This window comes from Pempheris klunzingeri, chromosome 21 (genome assembly GCF_042242105.1).
Source record: "Pempheris klunzingeri isolate RE-2024b chromosome 21, fPemKlu1.hap1, whole genome shotgun sequence".
In the NCBI taxonomy this organism is placed as follows: domain Eukaryota; kingdom Metazoa; phylum Chordata; class Actinopteri; order Acropomatiformes; family Pempheridae; genus Pempheris; species Pempheris klunzingeri.
In genome coordinates this window covers 14,822,264-14,848,738 of record NC_092032.1, presented here as the reverse complement: position 1 = coordinate 14,848,738, position 26,475 = coordinate 14,822,264, and the positions used below count along the sequence as shown (strand labels likewise).

Sequence of the window (26,475 nt, the reverse complement as noted above, 5' to 3'; positions counted from 1 at the left end):
CGTCACGGGGGAATGGTGGTGGAGTGAGGGCCAAAAAGGATGAACTCAAAGGTCTCAGAGGCATTCACTGGCATGATGTTTTTGCCATGGAAATTTACCAGGTGTTTGTGTTGCAGTGAATTTCCAGGACAATGTCCAAACATCTGTGGCAGCCAAATGAAATCTGCCTGCCAAATGGCCCCTAATAAACTTAATTTCAACATTATTATTATCACCAAAAGTATCTCATCAACGGGCCAAAGTGGGAAATAAAAAACCGCCACTCAATTCCGAGTCTTTTGTTTATTAAACATTTTCTTTTTAGTAGCTGTTTATGGCCAGAGGGGACAAGAGGGCACATTTGTGTACTTCCACAAACGAGAGTGAGACGGAAAGAGAGAGTGACAACAAAGAGACAGTAACTGGCATTTGTTGTATGTGAAGCAAATAACAATAGCAAAGCTAAAGTTAGTAACAGTCACAGCTGAGACTGCTGTGGTAAAAAGTCAAGACAAAAGCTGCTGGTGTTTTACCAGGAATGACATTCTGGTTTAAAGCCAGCAAGATCTTCACGTCTGTGTGATGGACGGGACAAAAATAGAAAAACAACAGCTATTAAAGTAAATAGAAGAAAGCCACTTGAGAAATCTGTGGATCACAGAGGGCTGTGACGTGCTTTGTGATGCCGATGTTAAGTGTGTAAGCTTTTAATATATTACTATCAGGTCAACTCTTATTTCCTAACTTCTAGGGAGTATAACAAATAACAAGCAAACAAAATAAACAGAAAAGATACTTTACAATCACTTACAAATACCGTCATAACATACATACAATGGCTGTCATTTTACACATTTCATACGTGTATCAGCTGGATGAAGGAGGCAAAAAATTCTATTAAAAAATACAGACAAAAAACCTTCAAGTTAGGCCCGTGTTTACCTGCATATCAGGCAGTAATGCTCATCATCAGAGACCCGCACCCATAAATGTGTTGAACTACAGGGGTTGACTTGCCCCCACACTGTGCTCTCAGCTATATTTATCTCCACCCTCACCATAAAAGGCTGTGACTGCTGCCTGGACACTCCGGCGAGGGCCAATATTATTTTTGTTGTGTAGACCGCAGCCCTGTGTGCACCTACCTGTTGGTTTGCTGGGATATCAAGCTTTAAGTGTGGAGTTGGACCGTCTTTTCCTTTAAAGCTTGGAGTTTGTGGCTTTTTGTCCAGGGTAAGTGGCACTTGTTGTGCAGGGATAAGATGTGATAAACCTGGTTGTAGCTGTTGCACATGTCTGTCTTAGCATGCTGAGAAAGTGCCTGATTGCCTGAATCTTATATCATGTCTTGCTAGCTGATGTTGCAGGTTTGAATTTACAGGTTCCATGAACGCTAAAATGTATAGAAATATTTTCAATCAAGGAAATATTATGCAGTTTTTGGCTGGCATAGATTTATTATATATTTCTCCATGTTATTTTGTTCGTTATTTGTTTTACACCTTGAGAGCTAAATTAACTATCCATGTTCAACTATGCAGAACATGTTGAAGTAAATGAAAGCATGGCCAGCTTGTTAATGCAGACAGTTACTGATTTCACCAAAAGTCTGTAATGTTTAAAATTCAATGAAAGTCAAGACGGTATACACTAACTGAACACTAACTACCCACATAGAAAGGCACATAGGCAGCAAGGAACTTGGAAACTCGGGGCTTGTACCAGGAGCGGCCTGCAGCATGTCTGGATCTCTACCCTTCTACCAGAAGCACCATCGCCACTATGACCGTGGCTACCGTAGCAAGGAGACACAGTCTAAACTGAGCCAGTACCAGTCCAGCAGCATGTATAGTGCTAGCAGCAGCACGTCCGCCGCCAGCAGGAGCAGGGGGTAAGGAGGAGGAAGAGGATCATACCTTCATCAGTCCACTTCTATGTCACAGGAAAGCCTCCCTTAACACCGTCATCCAACCCACCTGATCAGGTTTACTTCCATCACTCCTGTTGGACCACTTCCCTGTCACAGCTTTGGGATCATCTTTCCTGCTAACAGTCATCTTTCACTTTGATCAACCCTCACACACACCTGAGGATCACTGGCCTGAAACAGCTCTGAATCCTGCATGAAGCTCTTCGCATGGCGGCTTACGCATGCTGACAAATTTAACACACATATTCCTAAACAACTAAACTGATTATGAAAAGCAAGTTTTTCAGTAAAGTTTTTTAGTTTTTGGCTCGTTTTGGCTCCATTCAGAGCAGAACCCTTTGTTAAATAAACTTTAAGAAAATGCACTGTTATGTAATGGTGGAGTTATGGTATATGCCTTAGACTGAAATAGCATCCTGACCTGTGCATACCATGTTGGAGGGAAAGCAAGGTGTCTTGTCCACTTGAAATCTGAACCCCTGTGTTGTGGATTTAATATCTTTAAAGTCTGACAGCATTTACCTTTATTATAACGTCGTGGAAACTCAGTTGCTTCCTTTTATTTTGAATAGACCCAAGAAGAGTTGTTGCTCATTAGAGGTCATTTCTGTTGAATGCATTGCTAAGAGAACATACATGGGTCAAATGAGTTTCTTTTAGTGTCTGTGTTTGTTGTTAGATGTTAAAGCAATACATTAATATGAAGAAGCAGTAACTTTGAGAGGAGAGAGTTGGTTTAAAAAATCAACAAATACTGCAAACAAAATGAAAATTATGAGTCAGGTGGCTTGGTTTTCTATCTGACTTCTCCAAACAATGTGATAATGTGATTCTCTGTCACTAAAACAGTGCTTTTCAAGTGTCTGATTTGCCACAACTTTATCATCCTGGGAATGGTAAAACAAGATCCTATCTTTAATAGTGCCTGGCAGGTCTTTAAATACACTGGCCTGGAGAGTGTGAACAGGTCAGAGGGCTTAGGTTTTACTAACGCCGTCTGATCTTTGCTTTTACACTTGTAGCCAAGCAGCCCACCAGGCGGCCCACCAGCCACTGAATGTGTGCTGAGGTGAGGAAAGTAGCGTTATGATGTGATGATGATTTAGCAGCCAGGGTGCTTATGATAATGTTGCAAAGATCACTGTATTTGTTACATGGGATAACCGTTACTGGATTTCAGTAACGAAAACGAAGCCCCCATTTTATAATCTATTTTAATGCGAGTTGTTGCGGCTCTGATCCTGGAAAGTAATGAGAATGTAAATGGTCAGAGATAAAGGAACAGTGACCCAGATAGAAGCAGGAGAAATGAGGGCATTTGCCCTGTCACCCATCTCGCTCTCGCCTCCTTATCATGTTCACGTTATCTCATCCTGAGCCCCCACCCCCAAGTCTCTAAGGGCTGCAGATAGTGTTTCCACATTGCTATTACTCTACTTGACATCCCTTTCTTAAATGCATCTGAAGAAACACAAAGAGGGAAATAACTGTGGTATCATTATGGATTATTGTATGTGATCTATAAAGATTTGCAGATGCTATATGACTTGTTTGGGCAATAATATCAGGTGTAGTGCCAGATCTGTGGCTCTGGTATATGTTACCATCCTGTTAGGTTGCAGCAAAAGTGTTGTTTGGGTCTGTTGGTGATTGAAAAATAACTATTTTCAGTGGATATGGTCTTTGATATCAGATAGCCTTTTTTGTTTGTGAAAACGTAATTATTGCAGAAGTGTAAAAATGTGAAATAATCAAAACTAAACCACCTCTCCCACTGAACCATCGTCTACAACTCATCTACCCTCACCTTTGCTTCATCCTCACATGTTGATGTTATTAGTTGCACTGTCTGGCTGGGTGCCAGGCTGACGGTGTCCTATATGTCCCAGACTTAAAGTGTCTTCACATTCTGGGCTGGAGGCGCGCAGACTGAGCCCTGAACCAAAGAGAGCCAAGCCAACTTACTTGGCTGTGGATAAAGAGAACCAAATCATCGGCTATGTAGTGCCTATCTTCAGGGGCAGGTAATAAATTCTTCACCATGTAAATCTGGATGTCCTTATTTTTGTAACATCCAAAAGTTATTTCGGTTTTAATGATGTGCCTTACTCCCCACATCCATCCCTGGCTCTGCTCTGCTCTGCTCTGCAAACTCCTAGTCAAGAGTTTGCCACAGGATTATCGAACACAGGGGAAGCAAGGGTGAGGGACACTGCTGCATACATGGCTTCCAGGGACTTGTTCACCAGTGGCCTGGAGATGGAGAGGTCAGAGCAGATCTCCAGGAGGGAGGCCATGCGCGAGTCAGCCCAACGCATCTCCCTGAACAAAAGGGTCAGTGGGGGAATTCTACATGTAACTCTCCTGAGGTCACACAGGGAGTCAAAGACGTTAACAACAACGTGGATAAGTGCTTATTATCTTTACACCAAAGGACATCAGTGACATGATTGTGTGTGACGCGAAGCCGCTCTCCTTTCGTGACATCACTGACTGGCTTTTCGTACCCATAGCAACCAACATGATGTCACTGTGTGGCTTTAGTTACTTGTGACTTCACAGTAGTCCTTTCTGGTTCTTTTGTTTTTGTTTCTTGTGACATCACAATACACAATTTTGTTTAAAGACATCACAGACTGTTTTAGTTCCTCGAAACAGACTTCATGCTTAGTGATGTCACAGACTGGCCTACTCTACCTGTGACATCACAGGAGACCACGCTCTTTCATGTCTTTTGTTACATGTGATCCAACAGCAGACTATTCTGTTTCATGAAATCTTCGACCATCATTTGTTACTTATGAAATCTTGTGAGAACTTGTGAAAAGAAAATCTATAATCTAAACTTAATATTAGGCTACATAACATAATTATTTTATCTGCATAGTCACATAAGTGAGCATAATTAAGTGTAGTACTGGTTAGGAACGCCAAGTGCCTGTGGTTAAGTGGTTGTTACTACTCCTTCCACAAGGGAGTTATTTATGTCCCAGGGTGATTATGTGATGTAGCACCCAACCATTCATTGAGCATCATAAAAGCTGCAGTGACCCCCTTAGTGTATTCGCCTGTCTCCACTCTGCCAGATAGCCTTACTGCTGGGCGACAAATTCCTCAGGAGATCATGTTTCTGGAGACACAGGGAAGCAGTGTCCCAGTGGTGTTGTCATATTATGTGATTAGCTTCTGGATGCACAACTAGGCTTCAGCACCCCTCGCTAGGAGCAACACACACTCACACTCATAACATGTGTAATGATGAAAAGTGCATACATCCTGCATGTGTAAAAAATTAAAAAAAAAGATATTTTGGGAGCTTGCTCAATTCGTGTATGCCAAAGCTTTGTTTTTGCTTCAACCATGCATTGTGAATTTCTTGGGAAGTTATGGGGATTTTTATTTTTTTTCTGTTTGGTTTATTAGTTTATGGCAAAGGTACAGTTGTCCTGAGTGACTTAATGCTTAAGTACTGTTTGGTTTGCAGATCCATGAACACGAGGAACACTTTAAGCGCATGAACGAAGACAGCCTGATGCATCCCCCGGAGTTTGTGATTAAACCACGCTCCCACACCGTGTGGGAGAAACAGTGTGTGCGGCTGCACTGCACTGTCAGTGGTTGGCCCGACCCACGGGTCGTCTGGTAGGTCACAGACACGTCACCCATAACTTTACCTCAAATCTATCCTCTCTGTCATCTCAACATCCTGCTCATTCCTTTGAGCTCCATCTAATTCCCATTGCTATATTGTTTTCCTCTTCTGTTTCATCCTTTTCATGTTCTTTCTGTTTCCTTTGGTCTGTCCTCTTTCACGTTTTCTTCTTCCCGCTACAAGGTACAAAAACAATGTGTCAATTGACCCACTTGCCAACCCTGGCAAGTATACAGTTGAGAGCAAATACAACGTGCACTGTCTGGAAATTAACAAGTAAGTGTAGCCTCTCCTCTCTGCAGATCTCAAAATAAATTCTTCTCTAAAAGCAGCTGAAACATCTTGTACCACAGTTTAACATCCATAACATGTCAGTGCTATGTGTGGCATGGTCATGTTGATATCTGCCTTTATCCCTGCCTTTAACTTGTCACTGTCCGACTGCGAATAAGAGAAGAGCCACATTTTTTCCTTAACTGCTGCAGATAACAAAGAGCATGTCTCTAAAGATAGCTGAGACCATTTCGAAAGCAACCAAACCTCACTAGGAGCAACAAAAGAGATCACGAATTAGTGGAATATGTCATCTGTGGTCTGACTGTTAGTATATGTACAACACACAACAGATGCTTTTATGTACAGAGACCAGCACCACCTGGTGCATATGACATCACCAGTGGTGTCTATTTATTGCATGAGTATTTCTGGCTGGGAGTTATGGAACTCTTTACAGTCAGGGCTCACATAGTTGGTATTATTTACATGGTTGAGAGGGCTGAGGTTGAGGAGGGGGAAAGGCACTGCACACGTGAATCCTTAAGAGATAGAATGTGCGTATCATAGACATTGATCACCTGATGCTCTCCTCTTTCAGATGTGATTTTGATGACACGGCGCAGTATCGTGTCTCTGCCATGAACTCCCAGGGAGAGCTGTCTGTCTTTGCCTCCGTCGTTGTCAAGAGTAGGTTTAAAACCATCCCACACCAATGATACGAAGCTCAAAACTGTTCCTCATGATGACAAAATGATTGTAAATCACAAGAAAACTATAAGTTAAACTATAAATCAGTAAAATCAAGTTTCCAGAAATAGTTTTAAAGGTTTTCTTGGTAATACCTTCTCATTGCAATAGGTCTCAAAACCTGGAACTAAGTGATGACTTAACCACTGTGTATGTATTGATAGTGCCTGCTGCTATTCTCCATAGGGTTCAAGGGAGAAATTGATGAATCCCTGCCAGCACCCAGACGTAAGTGTACATTTATTTTATTGTTGTGGAATTAAAACTGCATTATTTAATTCATAGCCACTAGAGGGCAGAAGAACAAGCTGGAAAGCAGAGTTTCATCTTATTAAGCGTTATGGCTAACAATTACTCATTTACGCATCCAGCAGATGCTGAAGCATCCATTTAGAGTGATTTCTATAGCTACCTGATGAATGTTAATCATAAATTGACCCTCCTTATAGCTCTCTTATAGGTCTCCACCATCTCTTGAGAAAAATACCTGGGTATTTAGCTACAAAATGTTTTATTCTCCTCACCATCTGGATGCTGATCTTGTTTTTCTGCTGTTTTCATCGTGCATGTAATGTACAGCTGCTTTGTCAGAGCCTATTTGCTGAAAACACCTGCCCTCCGCTGCTGGAAGCAGAGTTAATGAGAGCAATGAGACTGAGCAGCAAATTTCCTTTCTGGCTGTAAAACTAAAACACTGGGCTAAAAGAGGCTGAAAGGGGCTCCACAAAGCTTAGCAATAGTGTAACAATGCTCTGTGAGTTTGTCATACCACGTTTTAAAATAATGCATCTTTAATGTTATCATGCATTTACAAAAATAATTCCATAGTATTATCAACATTACTCATGCTGGGTAATGGATAACTGCTCATACATGACTGACCTGCAGTGATGAGGGGGGTGTGGGGGGTTTGGGTGCTGTGAGGACACTGGGTGCTTCTGCACTAACAACTCTTTTGTTTCTTTGATGCTGCGGCGACAATGCAGGGGCCACTGCTGAAGGTAACAGGGTCACAGGAATCTGGTTTGAAATCGTTTTGGTGAACTTGATGTTTCCACTGACTAAATGTCGATGCATGGCCACCCTTGTCTGTGTAGAAATTTAGAGTTCACGGTATTCTCCCTCACTGTGAAAAATGTACACATTTTTCAGCATTTCAGGCTGAAACTCTTGCGCTTTGTGTGCATCAACAATGTCTGCGTGTACGCAACCTTCATAGGCAATAGTTCTCATTGGTAGAAGGATGGTGCAAGATGTACAGGAACTACTGAGGCAGTATTTGATTTTGATTTTCTCATTAAATGAGAATACATAATGTCTCCATTTGATAGTGTCTACTTTAACTGATAAAGACTTGGAAGTGGAATGTATTGATAAAAGTAGAACATTGTTGCAAAATAGATTTTTAGAGAATTAGTAATTAGAAATTAGTAGAATTATTCATTTTTCTAACTAATTCAACAACTCACTGAATATTCAGTATTTTCAGTACAGGATATTATTGTCTCTTGTGCTTCACTGTTTAATGCATGACCACTTCTTTTTGCGAGCACTGTACTTATGTTTCAGAGTCACTCTTTTGCTCTGTATTTGCTTGTCCTCCTTTATTTTTAACTATGTGCTCTCTTCCCCACTTTCTTCTGTCTGGCTGAAAAGTTTTGACTTAGCTTATTGTTCATGTTTTTTTTTTTGAGGCAAGGGGGGCTTGATTATTGATGTGATATTGTTGTGCTTCTTTTACAGTGCAGTGTTTTGTTCTTCCACTTGATTTGAGTACAGTAGTCTTTCCTCTTATCTGCTATTCGAATGCAGACCGTTTGCATGTTCCAAGCTCTGACTCTGCTGCCCCACGCTCTGTCTGTAGACGGCCCAGTGTCTGAGTATGGCATCACCTTCAAGACTCACATTGTTGATAAGTTTGGTGTATCGTTCGGAAGAGAGGGTGAGACCATGAGTCTGGGGTGTACAGTCATCATTTACCCCGCCCTGCATCGCTACCAGCCAGAGGTCCAGTGGTACAGAGACGGTAAGCAGATGACTTCAAGCTGTAGACTATTGCCACTGCAAACCTGAAGCCTGTGTGAATAACACTAGGATAATGGAGATTTCAAATTCATTATTTTTCTAATAAGCAAGAAAGACGTTACGCATGCATTATTTTGGTTGGGATACCCTGCATTTAAAAAAAAAGCACGGAATTAGTACAGTTGTTTTGTATAATTTAAGCTTTTCAGTATATTGTTTTACCTTCCTTTTGACCCTCCATCTTTTTTTTCCAGATGTTTTGCTGTCTCCTTCTAAATGGCACCACATGCACTGGAGTGGAGATCGAGCCACGCTGACGCTCACACACCTCAACAAGGAGGACGAAGGGCTCTACACCCTGCGTGTCACCACCAAGTCTGGATACGAAACCTACTCAGCCTATGTCTTTGTCAGAGGTGGGTACACCTTCCCTGCATGTTAACTTGTCAGTAAAAGTTAGAAGACTCTCAGTCGCTCACTAGATGAGGGATTACTGTTTCAAGTATTATTGTAAGTTGTCTTATCTTATCTTTTTGTTCTTTAGGTATTTAGGAACAGCTCACTATGAATTAGCCCCAAATCAACCGCTATTGTCCTAAATAGCTACCTACATCTTGCTCAAATGTTGCCTCCAGGCCTGACGCTCCCTCAGAGGGCTCTGACTCATTCATATCCACGCTGTCCACTGTTCAAATCGCATTTCAAGCACATTTAGGACCCCAAGCCTTTAATTCTATAAAATGTTATGTATCTAAGATATCTCCCCACAGACATTTTCACCCAGTCAACACAAGCTTAATGCAGCCTGATTCCCCCAACTTTGTTTTTATCAAGTGTGTCAACAGTAAAGGTCAAAGTCACAACAGCATGTCCTCTGGCACCTGATTACTATACCACATAGTCAAAGTATCTGAATTTGAGTGAGGGGTTTTAAATAGGATATCTCTAATAGAGACACACCAGGGTGGCAACTCCCTGGCATCTGTTTGAATACCATGGAAAAAGTGGTCAGTGAAGCTTATGTTTGCTTCAGAGACAATCTGACCTTTAAAGCCCCGGCTTCTACACATGTAGATTATGAACATGCCAGAAAATAGACCCTGTTGTCCCCCCTGTTACGGCTCATGGTTGCCCAGTAAAGAGGAGGCCAGGTACAGTCTCCATAACAAAACGCTATAAGAGCCCGGCTGCAGTCGGGCTATTCTCAGAGAGCTCAGCTATGGAATGACTCTGGCTGATAGATGCTGGACATAACTGCTTCAAGGAGAAACAAAAGGCTGCCCAGTTTCCTTACTGCTCTTTGTCGTTACAATTATCCTCTTATTTATCTCCTCTGGCTGTATCAGGCCTGCCATGCTAAAGTTGCAATATTAAGAGAAGTCATATTTTAAAATGTTTTGATCTATTGTCATGTCTATGTCATGGTTGTAAAATATAGGCTACATTCACATGTGCACATGTTCGCTTTTTCATGATGATGCCAGTCTTGTCTATAGTGCGGGCGTTACTAGGTGCCCTGGCTTTACCCTAATGTTTCTTTAAGAGGCCCCTCTCTTATCCCCTTTCACTCTGGGGCGGGCTGCTGCTAATTCTGTCCTCCTGCTGCTGATTGACTCCTGGCTTGTGTTTGACTTGAGGACCAGAAGCATTCCTGGCATCAAGCCCTGCAGCTCCACAGTTCATCACAGGACAAAGCTGACTTTAAAACACCCACCCTCAATACAGACAAATGTTTGGCTCAAAGAAATGAAGAAATATGAAGAAACAATGGAGTAATGTTGTTACTGTTTGTGTTAGATGCTGATGCTGAGGTTGAGGGAGCTCCCGGTGCCCCTCTGGATGTGCGCTGTCTGGATGCCAATAAGGATTACATCATTGTGTCCTGGAAGCAGCCAGCTGTCGATGGAGACACCTCCATCTTGGGCTACTTTGTGGACAGGTCAGCCAGTGTGTCAATCAAGGTGTCACAATGCAGCATTGGTGACAATTTCACTGATAAGTGCTAAGTGTGAAAATAACAGAGCAATACGTGATGAACTGCTTATCAATACATATATTCCTACGTTTCAGTGAAAACAAAAGTATATGAGATTTATCATGTACTATGTGTACAGATGTGAGGTTGGAACCAACCACTGGATCCAGTGCAATGACACTCCGATTAAGTTTGCCCGTTTCCCCGTCACTGGCCTGGTGGAGGGACGTTCCTACACCTTCCGTGTGCGCGCTGTCAACAAGGGTGGCATGAGCCACCCGTCCAGAGTCTCTGAGCCGGTGGCGGCCATGGACCCAGCTGACCGCGCCCGCATGAGAGGTACTGCAGCTTCAAATGTATGTGTGGTCGAAGCACAGCCTCCCAGACTCCCATTCATTCATTCTTTTTTTTTTAACTACAGTAAAACAGTAGAAAGAAAGTTAGGAAAATGTATTTGTTGGCTGATACATTGATATTTGCAGATAACAGCTACATGAAACAGTGATGAAATTGTATTAATTGTTTAAGAATGTTATTTTCTTGGTTTCTGTGTGGTTTTAAATGTTTCTAAGGCTTGTACACAGTTTCACAGATAAACATCTGGTCAGAAACACAGATTTTGATTTGAAAATGGAGCAAAATATAGAAATGTTAGAACTTGGAAAAAAAAACGTTTACATGATGATCATCTACTTGCTGTCAGGTACCTCTGCTCCCTGGACTGGTCAAATCATTGTCACAGAGGAGGAACCTGCTGGTGAGAAATCTCCTTTTTAATACCATGATTTATACTCAGTCATATCCATGACACCCTAAGGAGACCTAACTCTTTACCCTTTGACCGTCAGAGGGCATTGTTCCTGGCAGACCTCGTGAGCTGCAGGTGACAGAAGCAACCAAGAACTACGTGGTGCTGAGCTGGAAACCACCTGGAGAGAAAGGCCTTGAAGGTGTCATGTACTACGTGGAAAAGGTAAATTACACCTACTTAACAACATATTATTACATGTTATCTATTAAAGGAAACACTAAAACACAAACTGCAACTAAAGTTGATAGATTTTTACCCAGTTATCTGTGTTTGTCAGTGTGTCTCAGGCACAGACAGCTGGCAGAGGGTGAACACAGAGATCCCCGTCAAGTCTCCTCGCTTTGCGCTGTTCGATCTCTCCGAGGGGAAGTCCTACTGCTTCCGTGTTCGCTGCTGCAACTCTGCCGGTGTCGGCGAGCCATCGGACCCAACCGAGGCCACAACTGTTGGAGACAAGCTTGGTCAGAAAACACACAAACATACATTAATGAGTCATAACAGCAGCAGTGTTTCAACAACAAGTGGTTGTTCTTTTGTGTTGTGAGAAGTTTGAAAATCCAATTTTTGACCAATGGAGGATCACACTTATTATTTACAAAGGCTATGGTAGTTTCTCCTGAGGGAAGGGTGAAACAAGGAGAATTCAGTTTGTTTCACATTGCACCTTTAATGTTGAATATTGTGGTCCACAGATATCCCATCTGCCCCAGGCAAAGTAGTCCCCACCAGAAACACAGACACATCGGTCGTCGTGTCTTGGGAAGCGTCCCATGATGCCAAAGAGTTGGTGGGATACTACATTGAGGGGAGTATTGTGGACAGTAATACATGGGAGCCATGCAACAACAAGCCTGTGAATGCTACCAGGTAAAATCCCTCCTCTTTTTAGTTTCTATGCTCCACACCGATGGAACAAGCTTCCTGAACACCTAAGGGCTGCTAAAACTGTCAGTGCATATAAACCAGGCCTTAAAACATTACTGTTTACTGTGGCTTTTCAATAACAGAGCTACATAACTAACTATTCATATACATCTTCTCTTAAGCTTTATCTATTTATTTTCTTGTGCTTTTATTATCTTTTACATGCAATTTAATGTTTCTTTGTCTTGTTTTTACTGTGTTTTTAATGTTTAAACAGGCCACACATTTATTACATTTTATCAAACATATATTTGCAGGTTCATCTGCCACGGCCTGATGACAGGAGAGAAATACGTGTTCAGGGTGAGGGCAGTGAACGCAGCAGGGCTCAGCCAGTTCTCCCCGGAGTCTGAGCCTGTGGAGGTGAAGGCTGCTATTGGTGAGTAACACTGAGGGTTCATATCTCAATACAAGAGGCTGATAGAGAAGTGATTGGATACAGAAAGTTATTGAAATGATTAATCATTATGTTTGTAAATTCATATGTGTGGCTTAGAGGAAAAATCCACCATGTTCCTTTAAAATATGTTTATATTTTTGGAAATCAAAGACGTCAATGCTTCAACATGATGTTGTAGGAGACATGTCTGCACTTCTTTATATCATCAGTGTCTGTACTCCCACACTTTTCTCCACCATGGCTCCACTCTGTCACCCTGTCACGTTATTCTGCACTGTTATGTGCCCCACCTACCCACCCTTCTGTCCAGCCACATCCACCCCCCCTTCCTTCTCCCTGCAATGCCTGAGGCGGGGTCAGGGTCAGGACTTGTAGACTTCCTCTATTTTGGGTCAGTGCGATCCAATTCAGCGGTCGTTACAAACCAGCCCAATGTCACACACCACCACCACCACAACCACCACCACCCCATTTCCCTCACCTATCCTGGGCACAAGACGTGTCAGCACCCCACATGGTGCTAAAGGTACCAACGCGCACACCTCTTCCACCTCACCGGTACCCTAAGCTGCACTGAGCTTCCCTCTTTCTCTGTTCTGTTCAATAGCTAACTGAACTTTATTAACCAAACTATAAATTATTTATGAAATCTGATTGAAGTTAAAAATGCACACATTGCCATGACAATTAACTGTACATCATACATACATCACATACATTTGGGTAGTTTCCTACACACTATATTTCTACGCCTAGTAGTCTGATTGAGACTGACAGTTCACTGAGCTCAGCAAACCTGTGATGATTGATAACTAAGAAAGCTACAATACAATTTCAGTTAATCACAGCTAGGATGAGACTGGTAATATCGAATTTGAGTCCTAACTCTTATTGTGCAGACGGATCTTGCTGCTGTGATAACCATCAGAGACGCTCCTTCTGATCTCATGCATGTTTTTCCCCGAAGTCTCTCTGCATTATAACTAACACAACTTTCAGCCTTTGAATGTCAGTCATTCACTGGCCAGCTTTGTGCTGAGCGGCATGCTCTGTTTTCCCTTATGAAACACACTTAGTAAAAATGCCGATGTATTTCTCTGCACAGGCACACGTATTGGTAATGTGCTGTTATACCACCGTTTCCAACTAATAAACTTAATCTGCAGAGCATTTCATACTAGAAAAATACAGGTCAAACTTCTTAATAGTAAGGAAATAGTAACAGGTTAAAATAATTACACTACTTCATATGAATTAGATCATGGTGTTCTGTAACATTCAGTCTCATCACACCAATTTTTTAATCTCTTGGTTGGAAATTGAGGAAGTGATGAAATCCATTGGCAGTGTTGCTAAACCACAGTGTTTTTTTTCATAAAGGGTTGGTGCAAAGCCTGCACATCCACACTCATCGGCTGTTCTACTTCACTCGCTGCATGCTCTCATTGTCCCAAGTAGAGCCTTCTCACATGGATGTCACACGTTGGTCATCTTGTCTTCATTTTTCCCTCCCAGTCAGATGAAGACATTTTACTGTATTTGATGTACTGAATATTGCGTTCTGTCTTTCTGTTTTCCGCTTGTCTTCTGAATGTTGCGTGATTGAGAGGAGCTGTGACTTGTGAACGGATCTTTTGGCCTGTTGTTAAAATGCTTCTCTTGCTTTTCTCTGCTAACTCCTGTAGGGGGCGGCATCCCTCATGGTGTGTTGCCGGAGATGGGGCCGGGGGGTAACGTGGGCCAACTAACAGAGCACAGGCCACGCTGGACGGGCACGCATGAAACTGTCCAGTCCCCCCCTGACACTATGCAAAAGCGCAATAAAGCTCAGGCTGACACTAAAGCCAGGAAGGGGGCCGGGGCTGCTGGCTCACCCCTCACAGAGCCCGACCCCGTGGAGAGTAAAAGCAAAGGGGGCAAGAGAGGCAGCGTTTCCTGGGCCCCTGACCTGGCTAAAGACCTGGTCTCAGAGTCCGTGTCAGACTTAGTTTCTGACTCACTTACTGACATAGCCACAGCTGCACACTTAGACCCAGTCCCTGCTGAGGTTCAGGATCAGGCTGTAGAGACAGTCACTGAGCCTGAGGCCCCACAGGCACGTAAGTCCTCAGTAGATGCTTCTGCTATTCGGAGGACAGCGAAGCCCAGGAGAGAGTCGGCAGGTGAGCACTGGTCAGAGATGGATATCTTTGTGTCAACTCCAAAACAAACCACAAAAAAGTCAATTGTCGCCCCTTTTAGGATCTATGAGAATATTCTACCCTGACTTTACCATCTAATAAAAGGATTTCCCTTGTTGCATCAGTTCTGCAAGGGTCTACCTTTACTTTCACAGGCTTTTGACATGTAATTATCAATAAAGAGTAGGTGAAGTGCTCTGCTAGTACTCCTCTCTTCAAGGTAAGTCACTGTAAAAATCACCAAACTTTAACTCAACACAGTCACGTCTGTCAGTAGTCTCGTTGGCCACCACTTTCCCACAACCTCCTCACTTGGTTGCTCTGTGTCAGTCACCTGGCACCTCAGGACCTGCCATCACACAGAGTACCTAGAGCACTTTAACACACACACACACACACACACACACACACACACACAGTATGTCACAGCAGGAGCTGGCTAATCACACCCTGTGCTCGAAAAGTGGGTCATCCAACCAACACAAGAGCAGGATACTTGTGACCTGAGACCTTTTTGGAAGCGTACTGTGTACGCCTACAGATGTCCACCTCTCAGACACTTTGTCCAACTTCTCACCCCTAAATAGGGGAGGGTGTCAAGTTCACGTGACTATTTGTGTACGACAGGCCAATTTATTATCACCATGTAAAGTGATCCTGCTTTTGGAGAGACCTTTTATTCACATTCACTCAAAGAAATCACTGTGTCCTTTGTTGGAATTTTCTCACCACAACTTTTATGTAACATATCACTAGTTTACCCCTTCCCATTACGTGTATAAAGAAATAGTTTGACCTTTTGGGAAATAAGCTTTCCTAAGCATTTTTCCTAAAATCTCAGAATATTCCTTCATGCAAATCACAATAGTGAAGTTTGATGTAAACAGTTAAAGATGCACTTGTGTTCTGTTACAGCCGGTATTCACTTACTATTGTGTTTAATCCTATAGATAACCCAGTGGTGAGTTCAGTAATATTTTTAGCCATGGAAAAAAGTGAGTTGTAATACAGCCAATACCTGCTGTAAACAGAAAAGTTTTCTGTAATGGGACGCTGAAGCTCAACAGCATCTACAAACTCATGAAATGCAGTTTTTAAATTAGGAGCAGCTGGCTGGAGGTGTAAAAAGAAGTTTGGGAATAAAACATATCACCTCGTTGTAGTGCTTCAGTTTCCCATTACGTCACCCTGTTCCCCTACTGAGGCATTATTTTGTGTCATCTCAGCCTCCCCTACTCCACCCTATGGCATCACTGTCCTGGAGTGTGTGCGTGACTCCATGGTGCTGGCCTGGAAACAGCCAACCTTCATCGGCGGTGCTGACATCACTGGCTACTTTGTGGATTACCGTGAGGTCATCGATGGCGTGCCGGGGAAGTGGCACGAGGCCAACATCAAGGCTGTGAGCGAGAGGGCCTACAGAGTGAGTAGATATGAAATTCTTCACCTCCAACATTTCAAAGATCTGCAGGGTAATTTCACAAGCAAGGTTTTGTCTTTGTGTCCGTTTGTCTCCAGGTGTCTGACCTGAGGGAGAACAGGAAGTACCAGTTCCAGGTGCGGGCAGCCAACATGGCAGGCGTCGGCATCCCGTCATTGCCCAGTGACACCTTCCTGTGTGAGGAGTGGACTATCGCCGTGCCAGGTCTGTTAGACTAACTTTGGCTATTAAGTCCCAGTAAGATGAGATAAAACCAGCAGCACACATCGCTAAACCACCAAATTTGTGAAAAATCATAAAAAAGCAGCAGCAAAAAAAATCCAAAAACTCCCAAGTCCAGTCCTCACTATCTCTTTCAAGCCCTGATTATAACACGTCCTTCTTCTCCTGCTGTGACTGGCTGTTGTTGCATTGATTGAAAGGACACACATCAGTAAAATGAGAAGTTGATTTGCGTGAAACACTTTTGTACAACATTATTTCTGACCTTTGGGCCAGGGGAGGAGATCTACTCATTCCAAGTCAAGAGGTTGAAGTTCAGGTGAGGTCAGGAATCACTGGTGTTAAAATCCAGTTGAAAGTCTGAACTGAAGTCTGACTGGAGTCCACACCTCTGGTTGTAATCACATTGCGTAATCCCCCTTAAGAGATGAAGACTTATCGCATTAGCATTGTTTCTAAAAAAGTGATCTAATTTAATGACAATATCATGACGTGTCTTTGCTTATTGTCTGTATGCATGTTCACATCTTCACCTTCACTTGAGGAAGACAGTCTGCTGTTATAATGTCATTCGTGCCAACATGAAATCAAGAAAGCAGCATTTTTCATTTTTCTGAGTACATATTTGCGCCTGTGAGATATTTTACGGATCCCTTAAATATTAGTTAACATGATGATAATGATGATTCTTAGCCTTTTGTGCCTATTTCAGTGTGTTTCTATCTCTTTGGACCACAGGACCTCCTCATGACCTGCAGATAAGAGAGGTGCGCAGCGACTCTCTGGTGTTATTATGGAAACCACCTGTATACCAGGGCCGTGATCCTGTCAACGGGTTCTACATCGACATGAAGGAGGCCGAGGCACCAGAGGAGGCGTGGAGAGGAGTCAACACTAAGGCCACGGAGAAGACGTACATCAAGGTCGCCATCATTTGGCCTCTCAGAGATTCGCTTAGCAGCAGCTGGTGTGTAATCTGGTTGTTTTCTTTCACTTTGCAGATTAAGAATCTGAAGGAAGCAGAGACGTATGTGTTCCGTGTGCGGGCTCAGAATAACGCTGGGGTTGGAAAAACATCAGATGTGACAGAGCCGGTCCCAGCTCTGACCAAACCAGGTAGGAGAAATGTTCGATTCTGGTCACAGGTGGCTTTTAAGCGTATTATTTCAAGCTGTAACTCTCCCTTCTTTGGGTTTCAGGCACTAAAGAGATAGTTGTGGATGTTGATGATGACGGCGTCATCTCCCTGAACTTTGAATGCTGTGACATGACCCCCGACTCCAAATTTGTGTGGTCCAAGAATTATGAGGAAATTACAGAATCATCCCGCGTGACCTCAGAGACCAAGGGAAACAAGTGAGCTCAATCAATCAATCAATCATTCTTTATTTCTACAGCGCCAATTCATATCAGAGTTATCTCAAGACGCTTTCCATAAAGAGCAGGTCTGGACCAAACTTTTTAATGAAGAGAGAGACCCAACGATTCAGGAATTCAACATTAACTTTTATAAGTTTAAGTTTTTTAAGTTAAGTTGAGTTAAGTTTTTTAAGTCAATAGTAGTAGTTATTCCCTCTCTGCTGTGGTTTCCTTGCAGGTCCAAAGCTGTTTTCAACACTCCTGGAGAGGAGGACATTGGCATTTATTCATGCCTTGTGACGCACACTGATGGTGCTTCATCCAGCTACACTCTCTCTGAGGAAGGTGGGAAAACAAAGAAAACCTCATTTCAATGAATAAATGTAATAAAGTGACTCCAGTTTTTTGCTTTTTGGCCTCTATTAATGAGCCTGTTTCTCCTATCTTTAACAGAGTTGAAGAGGCTGCTGGTAATCAGTCATGACCACAAATTTCCCAGTGAGTGTATCAGCACCGCATCTCATCACTGCTGTTTTTAAGTGTGTCACGAACTGGACTGCTTCTTCGAGCTGGCTCTCACTCTTTCTCTGTCCTCTAGTTATTCCCCTGAAGTCCGAGCTGGCTGTGGAGCTGCTGGAGAAGGGGAGAGTTCGCTTTTGGCTGCAGGCTGAGAAGATCTCAGCCAACGGCAAAGTCGATTACGTCTTCAATGACAACGTTCTCTCTCAGGGGGAGGTCAGTAAACAAAAAAGAAGGAAATCATCCCTCAGACATTTGTATTCATAATATATCTAAAAAAATGTTCTATGTTTAAAAGTGTTGTCTTTGTTTTGCAGAAATACAAGATGAACTTCGACAAGAACACCGGTGTGATTGAGATGATCATGGAGTCTCTGACCCCGGCAGATGAGGGCACCTTCACCTTCCAGCTGCAGGATGGGAAAGCTACCAACCAGTCCAGCCTGGTGCTAATAGGAGACGGTATGTTCTGTCAAATCATCCTGAAAATGTTTCTTATCAAACATTTTATTAAGCTGAACTTCAATGAGAGTTTAGTTTAGTTTGAATACTATTTTAGAGGCTATAACCCATGGGGAATCAACCTCCCAAACCCGTCTGGTTGAGTGTGGAGCTGTGATGCAGAGCACTAGGGGGCAGTAGAAACATTTAAAAAGGACACAGTAAAAGAAAAAAAAATTGCTTTCCTGACTGAGGATGAAGAATTTGTGCTTGTTTATGATCTGGCAGGTTCTGGGCTCTGAATGGGCTACTGTACGTCAGTCCAGCCTGGCAACACCGAACCCACACTACCTTCATGTTATCGCATAATTCAACAGCAACCAAACAGGTGGTTAGATTAAGTTGTGTCGTTTTTAGCCATAAAATGTTAACACTGTAAACCCTTTTGATTTGCAGTGTTCAAGGAGCTGCAGAAGGAATCAGAGTTCCAGAGGAAAGAGTGGTTCAGGAAGCAAGGTACGGCACCTCCACTATTATGACTATCGCAGTTGTTTAGGGCTGTATGCTGATGTGCTACTCATGTATTCAGGGCAGTATCTCAGAGTCCAGACTGATGTCTTTAGATGTCTTGTTTTGTCTGACCAGTAGCCCAAAATATCGAAAATGTCACATTTACAAAGACATTAGATAAGCAAAAAAAAAATCACTCTGAAGAAGATGGAACCAGCAAATCTTTGGTATTTTGACTTAAATATTGCTTCAATTATTAATTACTATGAAATAGATAACTGATTAATTTCCTGTTGATTGACTAATCACTTAATCCAATACACATTCCACCTCCACCTGAATCTTTGTCTACATCAGCTCTACAAGTTGTGATTTCCATTATTAGAGCTTCCATGTTTGTTCCAGGTCCTCACTTCATCGAGTATTTGGGTTATGAGGTGACACCAGAGTGCTGCGTTGTGCTGAAATGCAAGGTGAGACGTAAAAGATTCTTCATCTTCAGCATCAAAGAAACACTGTGAGTGTCTGTGAGCATCTCTCACCTCCTTCTGCTCCACCTCAGGTTGGCAACATGAAGAAGGAGACCTCCGCGCTGTGGTACAAAGACGGACACGAGATCAAAGCAGACGAGCATCTCGGCTTCACCGAGGGAGTGCTGAAACTGGAAATTGCTCAGGTAGGAATATGAGAAAAGAGACCTGCGTGACGTGCGGATTTATATATAAATATATATGTATATTTCTGTTCTGTATATTTGTCACTGAATTCATCTGCATATATGAATGTAAATGGTGGAATCCTTGCACAAAGCCATATGGATCCTTCACACTTTATGGGCATCTTTCACCTCAGTGTTGGTCCACAAGTAATGACGAGTAAGTTGAAGTACAAAAACAATCAAAATGGAGTTGTTAACACATTCTTTCTTTTACTAATTACACTTGAACACTCCTAAAATGTTTTGTTATAAATAACCAGCATTACCTGTCTAAGTATCAGTTTAACATATCATATTTTAAGACCTGACGGTGTCATTAAATAACTCACACTAAATGTTTGGACGCCCTTATCATTCCTCTCTAACTGTACTGTTCATCTTCTTCTCTATTTTAATCTGTGCCTCCCTCTCTGATTTCATTTAACCCTTATTTCCATTCTTCATCTCATAAACTCATTCCCATCCCACTGTCCCGTCTCTAAACCTCTGTCCGTGTGACATTCACATGCCGTCCTTCCGGGTGCTCTAACATATATAAACATGATGTCACATGTGTCCCATTTCAGCGCGACTCCCCAGCAGACAGTGGTGACGACGTAATCTGGAGAAGACTAAAAGTTGGGAACAGTTATCTGTTGTCGTCACGGGCCGACGGCCACTTATGGTTTTGCCGTCCTGCCTGAGAATGCTTTTTTTTTTTTTTTTTATTATTATCAATGTTTGTTTGTCTGTCTGCTTTTTTGCTTTTTGCGTCATGTATGTGTTTTCTGCAGCACCCATAGCAGAAGAGAAAAGCTTGCCTTTTCAGATGAATACAAATCATACTCCTTGTCCTGTGTTGTTTTACGGCCGAGTCTGACATTCCTGCTCTCTCTGTCAGATCTCCAAGAAGGATTCTGGCGTGTATGAGGTCGTTCTGAAGGACGACAGAGGAAAAGACACGTCCACATTGAATCTGAAAGATCAAGGTATCCTTACAATCGCACACAATGAGACGATCAATTACCTCGTGGCTGTAGCAAATATATCACCGTATATATTCTCTTCTAGGGTTCAAAGACTTGATGAATGAAGTTTTCGGTTTTATTGGTAAGTAAACAAACATTTTGTCCCTAAATAACGTGGCACTTTATTCAGTTTAAACCTGCATTTTACCTAAAAGTAAATATCTGAATTACCTGTAACTGCAGCCAATTCCTCCACTCCGCTGAAGATCACAAGCACAGATCAGGGCATCCGACTCTACACCTTTGTCAGCTACTATAATGATTTACTTCAAGTGACATGGCACTACAAGTAAGTCCTGTGTCTACATTTTTACTTATGGAAGCGGGTGTCCATTTCTTATTAAAATGAATTAGTTACAGCCACTCTAATTACTTTAAGAATGATGCTCCCTCTCACCTGTCACTTGACCACATTGTATTATATCACTGTGAGAGTAAATTAGTTAGTTTTGTGCCCTTTAAGACAGATTTTATGAAGGAAGTATGATAGTAAAATATTTTTTTGTCCACCTGTAGTCTTCCTTGTGTTTCCATGTCACAGAGGTGTGTGTGTGTGTGTGTGTTTGACATCTCTCCGACAGGGATTCGGCCATCGCCTTCTCTGACCGTATAAAGAGTGGTGTTGTGGGAGAGCAGCTGTGGCTGCAGATCACAGAGCCCACGGAGAAAGACATGGGCAAATATGCCATAGAGTTCAACGATGGAAAAGGTGGCCTGAGAAGGACTGCTGAGCTGTCTGGTCAAGGTGAGACCATCAGCATATAAAGATCATATACATGACTATTCTATAGTTTCATGTTGCTTATTCGACAAACTAGTCTTTGTAGTTATGTTGTTTTGCATTTGGTCTGTCCTACACAAGCTGAATTTCCTGTATAACTCACTTGAGCAGTAAACCGGATTCAGATTCTTACAACCTTTTTTTCTGCAGCATTCGACGACGCTTTTGCAGAATTCCAGAGACTCAAGTAAGCTGCTAACTACTCGATGACAATCAGCTTTGTGTAGCTTTATCACAGCATGCATAAAAACACACGTTTGTAAATGTAAACCTACAATTTTTCTGATTTGAGTTAATATACGAAGTATGCATGCAGTTTAAGCCTTAAATTTTCACTTCTAATTCTCTGCAGTGATGGTCTAATTTGTTGTTCCCTCTTTTTTTAAATCTCATCAGAGCTGCTGCTATTGCAGAGAGAAGTAAGTGATGTGGTTTTTAAATCACTTTGTGACGCCTCCTTCATATATTTTTTAGAATACTGTATCACAGACTTTTAAGTAAAGTAGAAAAGTAGTAAAACTTTTAAGTTTATAGGGTTTTTATTCTTATGGAAAGAAAAAACATTTTTGAAGAATGTGTTGTCATTATTTAAGTTAACATTGTTTCTTTCAGGTCGTGCTCGAGTGGCAGGAGGCCTGCCTGATGTGGTCACTATACAGGAGGGCAAGGTAAACTTTTCCAGCTGTTCCCTCTCTAAGGCAAATGTGAAATTCTGTCTTAACTTGACCTTGAGTTCTTCATGACTTTGCATGACTAAAAACTTGAATTTCCATGACATGCAAAAAAATTCTGTGCTACATGTAATTATAACTTTGTAATATTGTGTGTGTGTGTGTGTGTGTGTGTGTGTATTGCATCTTTGTCTTCCCACCAGGCCCTAAATCTCACCTGCAACATCTCGGGCGACCCCGTGCCAGAGGTCACCTGGCTGAAGAACGACAGGGAGATCACGTCCGACGACCATTGCATCCTCAAGTTTGCGTCGGGCAAGTTTGCCAGCTTCACCATCACCGCCGTGAACACGTCGGACTCTGGCAAGTACAGCATCCTGGTGAAGAACAAGTACGGCACAGAGAGCGGGGACTTCACCGTAAGTGTCTTCATCCCTGATGAGGCGGGCGGCAAGAAAAAATAAAAGCGGTCCAAATCTTGTCGTAAATATGTATAAATGAAAAACACTGGAAACAGTCAAAGGAAAAAAAAAGGCTTAAGGATGTGTTAGATGTTTTGTGTAGAATATAAAATTAACTCAAGTGGTGCTGAATCTGAAATGAGATGTCCAACAGATCAAGAGTGTGGTTAAGAGAGCTGTAACTTGAAATTAAAGTAGATATTTGGTCCAATATTGACAAATCAAACTTAGAATATAAAAATGTATCTGTGGCATCATCATGTCCACTCAAAAATGGTACAATTTTAGTTTTTGTTTGTGTAAACTTGTGGCGTGCAGAGAGGGAAAAAAAAAAAGAAACGTTATTTGACAAAGAAAGTCAAAGATAACAGTTCGAGACATGTGTTGATGAGATGCAAAGCTAAGTCGTAGAAAACAAGTCGTGAATTTAGTGTGGAATGTCCAATTAAAAGCCAAATGAATGTTTTTACATGCTTTATCCTATTTTGCAACAAGTTATGCATACTTCACTGCCAACCAGTTTCAAAAGCACACAATGATGTTATTAATGTTAGCATTATCAATCAATTTTCACCTCTCTACAGTTGGCTAAGCCACTAGCCACCATAAGTTTGTCGCTACACCTATTCTGTGTTCAATAACAGAACAATAATGACGAATTTCTAGATTTTATCAGCTGTGGCTAGCTAACTGAGCTAACATTAGCTGTATGAGTTGGTTGAAAACACCATCTCCGATCGACTTTCTCTAAAAAGTTTGCATCCTGTCTGTACTGTGTGTTACAATATTAAGTTATATATGAGTAGAAGTACTCAAAAATTGTTGCAAATAGGCTAAAACATGATCCTTTATTGTAATCGTACCATTTTACCAGATTTCACATTTAGTCCTGTTTTATTGTTATTCACACAATCATTTGAATGTTGTGGTCACTTCCTCTGTCTCCCCGTCTCTCTGTTTGCCCACAGTCATTGTTATTGTCCATGTTATTCACCGATGTTACGACATCCCCTTCACAGTCCTTCATTAATGATTATGATACCTCCTTTAGTTGTGATCATGGTGATAACGAGGCCACTGTAATGAAGACTGTTGGGTCACTTGTTATTGCATCACCTCCTACTCCCCTGTTTCTCTTTGAGACTAATAAAAACGAGCATGTACTTCCCCACTTCCTCTTTGAATTGTCTCACTTTTGTTTTGAACCCTTCACTATTCACTCTGTCGTTTCAGTTTCCTCCTACCTTTTTCACCCCCAGTCACGATTTCTGTAGACTTGGACTGCGCGGGGCTCAACCACCAGCATGGAGACAACCCCTCTCTCCACTGTAACCATGGTGTGCTTGACTGATGATGCTCTGGATAAAAATAACCCCAAAAAACTCACCTTTAGATGAGCACAAACAAAGCAAACAAAACCAAGCTCACCTTAATGTAATCGAGAGAAAACTAATGCTGTTTGCCCTTGTTGTCTGGTCATGATACAGTAGAAATACAATATACAAACATTTTCCCCATGAATTTTATCACAAATACAGTCCAGCAAATAACCCTCCCTCCCAAACCACGATATCACACAGATTGAACAAACAAGATATAACTTGTTAATTAGTTGGCTGGCAGGCAGATTTCTTCATCTTTAAGCAGCGCTAGGCTAGCTGTCGACAGTCGTGACGGTGGTGTAAAAAAATTTATATAACAAAATGTCAAATGATTTCTTGAACATAAAAGAACTACTGTGTGTCTGACAAGTCCTAAGGGCTGTCTCTATGTCCTCATTAGAAAGTGGGCCAAGTTTAACCACTCAATTATATATATCTATGCACAGTATGCATTTACATACGTTGTCCTTTTACAATTTTTGAATGGCTGCTTTAATAGCAGCTGAAGAATGTGATTGTGATCCGGCAATAATACCAAATATAATATCCCTCTTCGTGTGAAGTTATTGCATATGTTGCAATGGAGACACCTCTCTGAAATGAAATTGGTTATAAAATGTATGAATCAGGTGAATATGGATTTGAATAGTTTGATTATGAAGAATATTATGAAAGTTTCCTGGATGACTTCAGTGATAGGTCTATCCTCACTGAGCTTCCTGGGTAAGTAGTGGACATCATTCTTTGGCTGGTGTGATGGTTGCTTGTGATTAGAGCAGGGATCTTTTTTCCAACTCCAGTTTTTTTCTTCCCAGCTCGAGATCATAGAGGGAACCCCCGACCTGGGGGTGACTTCATATTGGACTGATGCAGATGGGAATGTGGTATTTGGCCCAAACACCCCAGCGGAAAAGATGAAAACACCGGGCACTGAAGTGAAAATGCAGAAGCGAAAGGGTGAGAGGGCCAAAATGTGACGCCTGAGACGTTGCAGCATGGCCTAATTTTGTCATGACGGGGACAAAGTGTTTACTAATGACTGTTGTCTTGCAGAGTCTGTGGCTGAGGCTCTTCCCATGGAAAAGGAAGACGACGTCGAGGAAAGTGAGAGTGAGGAGTTCGAAGTGCAGAAAGATGAGACGGCTGATGCTGCAGCAGAACCCAAAGCTTCAGATTCAGAACAGACAGACAATGCTGAAGAAGAGGTTGCTGACCAATCAGAAGCCCCTGAGCAGCCTGCAGACACAGTGGAGGAGTCTGAACAGCAAGCTGAAACACAGCCAGAATCACAGTGAATCTAGTGGAGAAAAATATTGAGTTTACTCACATATAAAGTACATAAATATGTTAAGTTTGATGTGGGATTTTCTGCCTAATATGATTGATGTGTTTCTAGTTATTGTACCTTATACACTGCATATGCTCTTATAAGATTTTAACAATAACAATATTCCACATTTCTGTAATACAACGAGTATTTTATGGAACATCATCTTTTGTTTAACATTATGTATAACACCTCACAGTTTTTACAGTTTGTCTGCATTTGATTTGGATATTTTGTCTACTGTGTGTATCTTTTTTTTAATCATATTTGCTTGAATAAAGGACTGCTGAAATATTTATTGGTTTAAATGGTCACACTTGTAAGGTTTTCAGAGGTTTTAGGGATTATACGGAGTGACAGAATTAAACAGTTTATAGAGCTGAGGCACTCGCTAGTTGGAGGGAAGAACAAAGCAAACATGAGACATTCTTGGGGTGAAATAGGGCAGAATTAATCCAAATCAACAGGTGTAAAAGTTGCAGAGGTCCAGTGATGGCGATGGCGGTGATGTTTATTAAAAACTTTTGTTATTTTTACTCGTAACATGCTGTAGTAGATGCATAATAAGGACATAGCAAGCAAAAGTATATTAAAAAACATATAGATTTACAAGACATAACTCTAGAGTTTCATCTGAATGCAAAATGATGCCATATTATTTCAAAATATCAAAAATCCAGGCACCAAACTTAAAATTCTCAATCTAGGAGCTCCCTGCATAAAACAGCCAGTCATAG

The 26,475-nt window shown here is 41.9% G+C and overlaps 2 protein-coding genes across 4 annotated transcripts; both read left to right on the top strand.

The window, feature by feature from the left end:
- Positions 1–1,081: 1,081 nt before the first annotated feature.
- myom1b (myomesin 1b) lies at positions 1,082–25,803 on the top strand. Of its 3 annotated transcripts, XM_070852666.1 has the most exons (39): positions 1,122–1,212; positions 1,657–1,870; positions 3,799–3,933; positions 4,069–4,243; positions 5,394–5,551; positions 5,745–5,837; positions 6,436–6,524; positions 6,771–6,812; positions 8,449–8,610; positions 8,864–9,025; positions 10,407–10,548; positions 10,724–10,923; positions 11,288–11,341; positions 11,433–11,557; positions 11,673–11,856; positions 12,088–12,262; positions 12,577–12,698; positions 16,126–16,322; positions 16,418–16,544; positions 17,301–17,485; positions 17,564–17,678; positions 17,762–17,918; positions 18,160–18,266; positions 18,375–18,419; positions 18,520–18,656; positions 18,758–18,902; positions 19,338–19,397; positions 19,797–19,864; positions 19,954–20,067; positions 20,990–21,077; positions 21,160–21,198; positions 21,300–21,405; positions 21,698–21,861; positions 22,048–22,084; positions 22,294–22,316; positions 22,510–22,565; positions 22,772–22,987; positions 25,227–25,368; positions 25,465–25,803. In XM_070852666.1, exons 2-39 carry the CDS (start codon positions 1,719–1,721, stop codon positions 25,704–25,706), a joined length of 4,740 nt encoding a protein of 1,579 aa, XP_070708767.1. In that variant the 5' UTR covers positions 1,122–1,212; positions 1,657–1,718; the 3' UTR covers positions 25,707–25,803. The 3 variants fall into 3 exon arrangements, with proteins under 3 accessions (XP_070708766.1, XP_070708765.1, XP_070708767.1); XM_070852664.1 differs by lacking the exons at positions 1,657–1,870; positions 25,227–25,368; positions 25,465–25,803 and having other exon boundaries at positions 1,117–1,212; positions 22,772–24,200; XM_070852665.1 differs by lacking the exons at positions 1,657–1,870; positions 3,799–3,933; positions 4,069–4,243; positions 25,227–25,368; positions 25,465–25,803 and having other exon boundaries at positions 1,082–1,212; positions 22,772–24,200.
- Positions 13,152–15,564, top strand: LOC139221366 (uncharacterized). The gene is made up of 2 exons (XM_070853310.1): positions 13,152–13,245; positions 14,405–15,564. The coding sequence occupies exons 1-2, from the start codon at positions 13,152–13,154 to the stop codon at positions 14,983–14,985; spliced, it is 675 nt and encodes a 224-aa protein (XP_070709411.1). The 3' UTR covers positions 14,986–15,564.
- Positions 25,804–26,475: the final 672 nt, after the last annotated feature.